Source organism: Diaphorina citri, unplaced genomic scaffold, assembly GCF_000475195.1.
Source record: "Diaphorina citri unplaced genomic scaffold, Diaci psyllid genome assembly version 1.1 scaffold924, whole genome shotgun sequence".
NCBI lineage: Eukaryota > Metazoa > Arthropoda > Insecta > Hemiptera > Psyllidae > Diaphorina > Diaphorina citri.
This window is the reverse complement of record NW_007378355.1, coordinates 103,945-114,968: the sequence shown is the minus strand read 5'-3', so window position 1 is coordinate 114,968 and position 11,024 is coordinate 103,945. Positions and strand designations below refer to the sequence as shown.

The 11,024-nt window shown below is 39.8% G+C and overlaps 1 protein-coding gene across 1 annotated transcript; it reads right to left on the bottom strand.

The window, feature by feature from the left end:
- Positions 1-450: 450 nt before the first annotated feature.
- LOC103513100 (kynurenine/alpha-aminoadipate aminotransferase, mitochondrial) lies at positions 451-10,206 on the bottom strand. Its single transcript, XM_008477908.3, has 9 exons — positions 8,736-10,206; positions 8,179-8,347; positions 7,663-7,852; positions 6,907-7,026; positions 6,125-6,350; positions 5,503-5,600; positions 2,496-2,622; positions 1,631-1,839; positions 451-1,332 (listed from the first exon to the last, which is right to left on the bottom strand). The coding sequence occupies exons 1-9, from the start codon at positions 9,022-9,024 to the stop codon at positions 1,288-1,290; spliced, it is 1,473 nt and encodes a 490-aa protein (XP_008476130.1). The 5' UTR covers positions 9,025-10,206; the 3' UTR covers positions 451-1,287.
- Between the last annotated feature and the right edge of the window lie 818 nt (positions 10,207-11,024).

The following is an 11,024-nucleotide window of genomic DNA, read 5'->3' as shown; positions in this document are numbered from 1 at the left end:
CCAAGACAATATTGTCTGTAATTAACAGGGTTTCCGTGAATTTATTGTTGTACATTGTAAAAAAAAAGGTGAATTTGTTGCTTGTTTTACGGAAAAAATGTTTTCCTCTTCATTTATGTTGTTACTGTTGCATTGTACCTGCATTATTATTAATATTATTCTTTCTTCCTTATAAGTAGTTCGTATAAAATTGTAAAACATACACCGTATTTAAATGTATCTACATACTCGTAGTTTCAGAGATAGATAGGTACTTGTATTTTCGGCCTTAGAGGACTTTTTATTACTTTCTATTACCTACAGAAATACAAGGTAATGAGAAAGTTTTGGAATGGGTCCTTTTTATTTTTATTTATTATTATTGTTATTTAATTATTATTTTTTTTATTAGTAAATACAATTTTAGGGAAATATGTTTGAACTCCATTGTTTTCAAAATGTACTTTCCCGTCTTTCTTCCATGTTTATTCCTCTATGTTTTTGGTAAATTTATTAAATCAAATATCCAATTTATTTAAGTCATTTGTTGATTTTCCCTTGATTTTTTAACATTCCGACCTTGTGCCTTATTTTTCTTTTTTCGTCGCTCAAAGTCCCACGTTTTATTATTATTTTCTCAGCATTTTTTTTTCCTCGTAAAATACGTCTTATGTTTTTGAAGGGCCTTCCTTCGGCGTATTGCTCAAATTTGCCGAACAATAAATCTATGTATGTATAATCCTTCTACATTGTTGATCGACATAGGAAACTGAAGCCTGATTTGTATCCAAGTAGATACTTTTTGTGTCAAATTTTTCCCTCTTTTTCCCATGAATTTTGTATTTATCGTGAATATAATTTTATTTTTATCAATGTTGCATGCCGTGTGAAATCCATTGCACAGGAGCAATATTTATTTTGTCGTATTCTCGCTAGAGACGTTATAGCTTTAATCTGTGTAATACAAACTAGTAATTTATTAATATTTAATACATGTATTATTTATTTATTTTCACAATCCTCTTGTTGTTTGTATTGATGGATTCTTCACTATTTTCAGTATGTACTCAAATCAAATCAACCAGCTATTGTCAAAGAACCTACCTACGAGCTACGAGCACTTACACATTATTATCTTTTGTCATTAACATTAAAATATGTATGTATTTATCTTGAAAATTTAGGTTATTTTTTTTATAACTCTGATTTAATTCTGCCTTTACATACTTGGATTTTACATAGTTTCCAAATTGCTCCAGAGGGTCGTCGTATCCTGTATTGTCTGCTTACTTGTTTCTGCACAGCATCTTATTTCAAATTCTCTCTGATCAATTTTCCGAGCACTTTTATTCCCTGGAAAAAAGGAAAAAGAAAACAACATTGTTTGGTAGTGCCTTTTCCACGTACACAATGGCCTTTGGAGGAGGCCTTTTCCACCAATATTTTTGTTCGAGTATTTGACCTTTGTGCCCTCAATATAATTTGAGTATTTGACAACAATAATGCAGTAGCCTACTGCTGGAGTACAGGGAGTTTTCAGTCCTATGTGAGCAGTACAAATAAGGACTAGGTATTATTAATATTAAACGCATACCCTAGTGCTACTCCAAGTTTTTCTCTCGCACAAGTTATCGAACCCTCAACCTCTTACCTCCTGTGCTTGCTCCTCTGTGGCCACGGAATACGATATTCGTATATACTGGTTACTATCCTTGCTGTCGATATTGAAAGCATACCCGGGTGCCACCAGGAGTTTTTCCCTCACGCACTGTTCTGTCACGAGAGACCTCAGATCCTTCACTGGTTTCAAGGTTACCCATAGGAACATACCGCCCTGGGGGATGGCCCACGTTCCTAACCCTGGATAGAGAATAAATATAGAATCAGACCATAAACTAGTAAAGGAATAAATGGTCATAAAGTCAGACCTTAAAGTAAAGGAATAAATAGTAATAGAGTCAGACCATAAACTAGTAAAGGAATAAATGGTCATAGAATCAGACCATAAACTAGTAAAGGAATAAATGGTCATAGAATCAGACCATAAACTAGTAAAGGAATAAATGGTCATAGAGTCAGACCATAAAGTAAAGGAATAAATAGTAATAGAATCAGACCATAAACTAGTAAAGGGACACAGAAAGTTCTAAGATGGCTGTATAAACTAACTCTGGCTTTTTTTGCGTACCTACATCCGAAGCTGCTTACTTTCTATTACCACTATGCACAGGGAATCTATACAAGGTAATGAGATAGTAGGTACCTTGCAATGAGTCCTTTTTTTTTAATTCTGTTACGTTGATATTTCGTTTACAAGACGATTGCTTGGATGGCGTGTCCAAATACTCTCCACACTCAACGTTTCTTCACCCTGAATATCTTACTCACTCATCCACTCACTCCCAGGGCCATTTGAAGCCTAGATAAGAAGGCTTTTTGCCATTTTAGGTCTTTCCGGATTTTATTTTTCCATCTAAGCCTCAGCTAGCTCTCCTTTCCTACAGGTAATTATCTACCTGTCAGATATTTGTCAGCAGCCTGCAGAACATTGTCTCTTCTCCCCTTGTAGAACTTCCGAACCTCGGCCAAATATTTCCGATAACCGTCACAGCCCCAGGTTGATAGGAGTTCATGTGCTACGAGCTGAAATGTTAATAAATAATCAATTAATTAACATGTATACAGGGTATCCCGCGAACGACTGTACAACGCTTGAGGGTTGATGCAAGACCTAAAGGTATAGAGTGAAGATATGCTGCACTCTGGTGGGATTTCTAAATACTTGATGTAACCTCTTTGAGTATCGGGTTTAAATACTACAACGAAACCATAACACATCACCAAGTCATGGTGGCTTGCTTGCAAAGGTCTCTGTTTCCTAATCCAAGGGTCTCGGGTTCAATCCCCAGCTATGTCCAACTGATGAGTCCAAATAAGGACGAAATACGTGTCTTGGGCTGCTTAGTGAGTTGGTCTGGTATCGTTGTTTAACTCGTGTAGTGATTTAAAGATAAATGTTAAAAAAAAAAAAAAACTTTCAATATTTGTTGGCATTCCAAGCAACAATTACCCCGGAATCCTTCTGTGTGTAAGCTGTACGATTTATAAGCTAGTTACATTCAGTTACCTATAGAGTGAAGACGATATAAATATATTAATATATTCTCTGGTGGGATTTTTCAAATAGTAGGTCTGTTGGGATTTTTCAATAGTAGGTACTCGATGTAATGGTGTAAGAACAACACCTCTAAGTAAAGGCTGTTCAATCCGCAGATATGTCCAACTGAAGTCCAAATAAGGACGACACCACTAGTGTGTGTGGTGTGTGTGTGGTGTGTGTGGTGTGTGTGTGTGGTGTGTGTGTGGTGTGTGTGTGGTGTGTGTGTGGTGTGTGTGTGGTGTGTGTGTGGTGTGTGTGTGGTGTGTGTGTGGTGTGTGTGTGGTGTGTGTGTGGTGTGTGTGTGGTGTGTGTGTGGTGTGTGTGTGGTGTGTGTGTGGTGTGTGTGTGGTGTGTGTGTGGTGTGTGTGTGGTGTGTGTGTGGTGTGTGTGTGGTGTGTGTGTGGTGTGTGTGTGGTGTGTGTGTGGTGTGTGTGTGGTGTGTGTGTGGTGTGTGTGTGGTGTGTGTGTGGTGTGTGTGTGGTGTGTGTGTGGTGTGTGTGTGGTGTGTGTGTGGTGTGTGTGTGGTGTGTGTGTGGTGTGTGTGTGGTGTGTGTGTGGTGTGTGTGTGGTGTGTGTGTGGTGTGTGTGTGGTGTGTGTGTGGTGTGTGTGTGGTGTGTGTGTGGTGTGTGTGTGGTGTGTGTGTGGTGTGTGTGTGGTGTGTGTGTGGTGTGTGTGTGGTGTGTGTGTGGTGTGTGTGTGGTGTGTGTGTGGTGTGTGTGTGGTGTGTGTGTGGTGTGTGTGTGGTGTGTGTGTGGTGTGTGTGTGGTGTGTGTGTGGTGTGTGTGTGGTGTGTGTGTGGTGTGTGTGTGGTGTGTGTGTGGTGTGTGTGTGGTGTGTGTGTGGTGTGTGTGTGGTGTGTGTGTGGTGTGTGTGTGGTGTGTGTGTGGTGTGTGTGTGGTGTGTGTGTGGTGTGTGTGTGGTGTGTGTGTGGTGTGTGTGTGGTGTGTGTGTGGTGTGTGTGTGGTGTGTGTGTGGTGTGTGTGTGGTGTGTGTGTGGTGTGTGTGTGGTGTGTGTGTGGTGTGTGTGTGGTGTGTGTGTGGTGTGTGTGTGGTGTGTGTCGACGCCACTGTGCTGTGTGTGTGTGTGTGTGGTGTGTGTGTGTGGTGTGTGTGTGTGGTGTGTGTGTGGTGTGTGTGTGTGGTGTGTGTGTGTGGTCCCGTACAAAAACAGGTGTGTTTGTGCCGTACGGACGGGTCACGTCGTCCTTATTTGCTGGGCATTGAACCCTTGGATTTGGAAACAGCCTAAACTATTTAAACCCGATGCTCAAAGAGGTGTTCTTACACCATTACATCGATTACTATTTAGAAATCCCACTGTACTATTTAGATATCCGTACTATTGGAGAATATAGAGTGTCTTCACTCTATAGGTTAACTAAATGTAACTAGCTTATAAATCTCCAGCTTACACACAGAAGGACCGGGGTAATTGTTCGAATGCTTGGAATGCCAACAAATATTGAAAGTTTTTTTTTTTTTAACATTTATCATTTATCAGTTGGACATTGCTGGGGATTGAACCCGAGACCCTTGGATTGGGAAACAGAGACCTTTACAAGCAAGCCACCATGACTTGGTGATGTGGTATGGTTTCGTTGTAGTATTTAAACCCGATACTTAAAGAGGATACTCTTACATCAAGTATTTAGAAATCCCACCAGAGTGCAGCATAATAGGTAACTGAATGTAACTAGCTTATAAATCGTCCAGCTTACACACAGAAGGATTCCGGGGTAACTGTTCGAATGCTTGGAATGCCAACAAATATTGAAAGTTTTTTTTTAAACATTTACCTTTAAATCACTACATGAGTTAAACAACGAAACCAGACCAAATCACTAAACAGCCCAAGACACGTGTTTCGTCCTTATTTGGACTCATCAGTTGGACATAGCTGGGGATTGAACCCGAGACCCTTGGATTAGGAAACAGAGACCTTTACAAGCAAGCCACCATGACTTGGTGATGTGGTATGGTTTCGTTGTAGTGTTTAAACCCGATACTCAAAGAGGTTCTTACACGATTACACCGAGTATTTAGAAATCCCACCAGAGTGCAGCATATCTTCACTCTATAGGTAACTGAATGTAACTAGCTATAACTCATGTAGTGATTTACAGGATAAATGTTAAAAAAAACTATCAAATTAATTAACAATGATCATGATTTATTCATATGTACAATCAGTACCTACATATAGAAATTTAAGGTGATGACTTGACTTGGACTCGAACCACCAACCCCAAGTGTAGATAACCACTACACCACTGAGTGTCTTCTTTTTGTTTAGAATAACTTTTGCCCCAAGTAGGAATTGAACCCGCCACCTAGCTTTTACAAGGTTGGTAAGTTTACTAACCTGACCTATTCCAGAGCTGTGCATTGTAGTCACCTGTAGATGCAAATTCATACGGTCTATAAACGCTTTGGGTGCAGTCACATATCCTAGCCTCAAACCTGAAAGATATCACAGAATAATTGGTTTGGGATATCAGACATCACTTTCTGCTATTTCAGCTTGACCTCTGAAGCCAATTGAAGGACTGGTTGAAATTCTAGCAAAAAAGGCGAGATGTTGAAGTCTGACAAGTATACCGAGGTACAAACATACACAAATACACATATCTAACCTATACATTAAATCTGTACCTATAGGTGTGATTCATATGTATATGTACCTACACGTATCCTCTTAGGACCGTATTTAGGGGGGGGCGAGAGCTTCATTTTTCTCCTTTATCGTACGTCAAACTCCGAAAATTTGGGATCAAGGGGGCCCAGCCACCATCCCCCCCGTACATCACTGTTTGGACCCTCGAGCCCCCCCAGATCGCTTTTACTGAAGGCCACCGACTCCGAAAATTTGGGGCCTCCCTTTCCCGGTTCATCCCCCCCCCCCCCCCCCCCCCCCCCCCTCGACAAAATCCTGGATACGGCCCTGTATCCTCTGTGCACCTTCAAGTGACGAACAAGCTTCCTACCTGCACTCAATGTTTTGCTGAATGAATCAAATCGGATGACCCGTTGATCCTGATCCATGCTCAGAAATGAGAGTGGATCCTTGTCCAGGAAATGCACGAAATAATAAGGATCATCCTCCAGGATTATCAGATCGTATTGTCGGGCGATCTGGTAGATTTGTTTCTTTCGGTCTTCGCTGAGTAGGGTGCCTGTAGGATTGGAGGCGGTTGGGTTTACGTAGAGAACCTGTGAAACAGTCAGTAGCAGTAATCAGTGATTATTTTTTGGTGTGGCTTGAATTCGGTGGGATTGAAATAACTACTGTTTTATAAAAGAAAACTTTTATAGAAGAAAGTTTTTTGAGAGAAAATGCTTGTACTCTCTCAACTTTGTGTAGTAAGTATTTCATTTTTCATCCCATCAAATATACGAGACCTTGTTTAGACTGCCGGGGTAAAGGGACTTTTCAGTTCCAGTGGCGTAGCGTCCATGTAGGGCGTGTATGGCGGCCATACACTCTAAATTTACTCAAATACCCTTAAATATTGACTTTAAATATTTATGAAGAAGCATGTGCATAACTTATGTAGTAATGTGCATGGTGATGGAAATTAGTGCCCTGCAACGCCTTACACTTGACTTTAGACCACGCTACGCCACTGTTCAGTTCTATTTGGACAAGATAAAGAAGATATATTCTGTTCGATTCTATCTTATATGGGTGTTTCTCTCGATCACGACTCTCCTTTTTCTCTCCTATGAAGGTAATTTGGTGAATGAATAGTAGAAGTTAGATGTTTACCTTGGGCATCTTCTTGTGCTTCATCTTAGATCTCTCCTCCAGAACTTGAGCTAGAAGATCTGGCCTCATTCCATTCTCATCCATATGAATTGGAATTGTTTCCACCTCCATGGGTCTGAACTGAAAAACAAAAGCATTTCAACATTGTTACTACTAGAAGCTTAACCCATCCCTTAGGACTGTTTGCCCTTGTACCTAAGCCTCGGAGTGGCCTTTTTGTGGGCTTGCTAGGATTATACTCGGGGGCTTTTCCTCGCATGATTTTTGAACCCAAAATCGGTCAATGTCCGAAATTTCTGCGTTAAGACAAATTTAATGTCCTTTCTCCAGCCTAGTTAGCTTGGAACGTAGCGAGTCTGCGTCTGCCTTGTAAGAGCTAAGTGGTGGGTTCGATTCACACCTAGGGCCTTTATCCTAGATAATATTCGTTCCCGGAACGGCTGGCTTTGTCCTGTCCTCCTCTCTTCCATTTTGAGGCAATAAGTTGTGTCTCTTCTTGATCTCTTGTGTGCCGCGTCCACTTTTATTTAGGACTATTGCACTGAAAAATTTACTTTTCGTGTCTATGAGAATGGCATTATATCTGTCTCACAGTTGTAGAAGATCAGAAGACCTCCGTTGTTACAGTTCCCTCTATCAAAAGAAAAGGTAAGTAGGGTGGGTTGGGGTAATTAAGATCCACCAAATTGTGGGGTGATTATGATCCACCCAAATTTAGCCCACTTAGACTACCTAACACAGGAGAATATGACTTACAATATCGGCAAATCCAGGATACAGCGGGTTTTGTACCAGCAGAGGATCTCCGGGGTTCAGCAACATGTTCATCGCCAGGTATGTGCCCTCCTGCGCGCCACTGGTGATCAAAATGTCCTTCCTGGTCCAATCCTGAGCGCCGTGAAATTTATCCTGGAAATCTTTGAGCAGTGGAGGGAGTGGTGTGTATCTGAGGAAACAGATAAATTGCGAAGGTTGATTATCTGTCGCCAGAGCTACCCAAGTAACTTTGCAAATGGTAATACTGCGTCTGGTAGTGTGGTAGTTCAGTAAACAGACTTTTGTGGCAGTAGTCTGTAGTGTAGGCTGTTGTATTGTGGCTGTAGACCTCAATCAGACTCCTTTAAAATACGGAAAAAGGTTGTCTTCCGAAGGTCCATTGCGTCAGAATTCTAAAAACGTAAAAAAAACTTGCGAAATAGTTGATAATGGGTGGTATTGTTTCTTCAGTGATAGGTATCATTTGACAGTGCACCTCTTGGATTTTTTACTCACCCTGCCGATGGCAAATACTGCAGAACTTTGGTCAACTTCGGTCCGGACATGTCCAGAGTGGTACCATCTTTCAGTTTTACCGTCATGCTTTCGAACGGGTACAGATTTGGATTGGGTGATCCAACTCCTAGGAATATGGTGTCCGGGGGCATTTTGGCCAAGAGGATGGCTGTAATCAAAAGAAAGATCTGTTAAAATTTTCGAGGGTTTAGGCTTTTCATTTGAAACCTTTTCCTCGTTCTCAAGTTTAACAAAAGCCAGCCAAAACAAACCTTGCGATCTAGCGCTTGCAAGACAGACGCGCTGCCTAGCTTGGAAGGTAACGCGTCTTGTAAGCGCTAGGCCGCGAGTTCGATTCCTGCCCGGGGCAAACTTTATCCTAAACAGATAGGTAATAATCTCGGATCGGCTAGTTTTCTTCTGTCGAGTCCCTCTCTCTTTGATTTCGGCACAATAAGAGCTTAGGAGATACAGTTCCTTCTACCAATTTTCAACCCTTTTCTTACGGTCCCCTCTATCAAATCTCTTTTAAAAAAAGTTTTTTATGAAATACTTACTAAGCTCTCGTAAGGCGGAGGGATTTCGATTCTTCGACAGTTGTGTCATGAACTTCCTGTAATCCAACATCTCACTGCTATCAGGCACCTTAAGGTCCTTGGTTCGAACCTCGGCATCTTCGTCCAAAGATCCTATCAACCCCTGTAGGTTTTCTTTCAGGTCTATGAATTTGTTCTTGATCTCGGCCACAGAGGCTGCATTGTTTTTGGACACTTGGGTAGTGTCGATGAATACTTCCACTGTTTTCAGAGCCTCCGTTACTTGTTTACTCAATCTAGATAGGGACATTTTGTCCTCTCGTTATAGATAGATACGTCCTCGGAGTTATAAGTAGCGTAGGTTACGTTTGTTCTTTGGAGTTACTTTTTATAATGATCGCAATACCTTTTTTGGACCCAATAAAAGAAAATAACTTTTTAGAGCTTAAAATTTTAAAAATTGTCTTCCTCTGACTCTTGCTTTATTTCCGTGCTGGGATTCGAACAACAGTCTTATGGGTTGTAAATTCAAATGTCTTAGCAACTGCACTGCACTACAATTAATTATCGATAGCTACTAAAATTAGCAATTATTTTTACATTCGGAGTGTGTAACTTGTTTTATTTATTAACAATTTAACACCAAGAAAAGGATTTTACTAAGTACACGAGAAATTCTTCTAACTTTTTTGAAATAAAAACAAAATGCTTACCTATCGCACACGGACATGTTGGGAACTATGTGGTGAATTTTGATAAAAGGAAATACATTCAACCCGTGAATTAGTGATAAATGAAATAATGCTTTATCACACCTATTTGGGAGAGACTTGATAATGATGTAATGTTACATTTCCTACAGGTAGGTACCATGAAAACAAAGTTGATAAGGGTACCTAGCTATCATAGGCAATATAGACATATCTCGCTTAGTATCAATTGGAAACTCTATGGGGGTTACCTATATTTTACGGTCAAAAGATTTGTTTTGGATGTAGATCAAAGGTGTTAATGAGCCGAAGCTCGAGAAATGTACGGTTTCGCGGCTATTTACGGTCAAAATTTGGAAGAAAAAAAAATCGGGAAGATTTCGCGTTTCCGATGCCTGCCCCTCACCCTCAGACCATCGGAATGAGTGTGGTGGAAAAAGCTCGAGACCTAGACGGTCGGGTTGGTAGTGGCTGGTATCAGGACTTTTTTTTCGGCACAAGTCGCTATCTGAATAACATTGGAACTATCCAAACAATTCAAATCGGAGTATCAGAGGAACTCACGATATCCTATATCAAAAACAAAAAAGTTTCTTCACCATTTATATATATTTCATTAAATAATGTCTTCTTTATATTGTAATAATTGTTTTATTAATATTTTTTTCAATAACTCATTCAATATAACACTATAATAACAACAACAAAATTAATAAAAATATGTAGCTATACTATTTCAAACCACGCTTGTAACACAATGAAACGTTTAATTTCAAATATTCACCTTATCTTCTTTTGTAGAATATTTCCTCTTTGGAAAATATAATCTCAATTAACCCTTTGTGGTACGGGGCCTTAAACCCCCTTCCTCTAAAAATAGAGACCAATAGGTCTGTATTGAGGGAGAAAGGTATCCATCCGATGATGACATATGACATATCCCATTACTTCATTAATTACTGGTTGAGAGCCGCCAACTAGTAGCAGTCGACAGATCAAATATCAAATTTATGTACGAAAAATATCAAATCAAGCCTATCAGATATCAAATTAAATGAACAAAGATCAATTTACCAACCACCGAGGTTCTATGGGTATCACCTATTACACTAGACATAGACTTCGCAGGTCAATTTATTCGCGACGGTGTCGATTTACAAGATCATCTGTCCTATTCATATGATCTCTTCAAACTGGAAAAATAACGCTGTGGTCCCCAGTCTAGTATTTTTCTCTACTATAACATTATAGGTTGTACATATTCCATGATACCTAAATGACATTTACTTCAATACAAATTTAGTCTCATCTCAGCACACCTCTAAACCCACAGTAAAATATTATCTTTGTTTAAACTTTAAAACATAAAAATATGTAAATTAATTTATCTACTTAAAAACGCTAATTTTAAACTTAATCTACGTACACATCTAATAGGTATATAAAAATGAATATTTGTTTGTTTTGTATAAAAGATTTCAATAAATTGAGATTACGATAGAGAACCCAGGGTGGGGTGTGACAGCGAACTGGTATGGAAGAGAGTAGGTTATTAGTAACAATAGGGTGTAAGTATTTTTCTTTCGGAATTTTCCTCGTC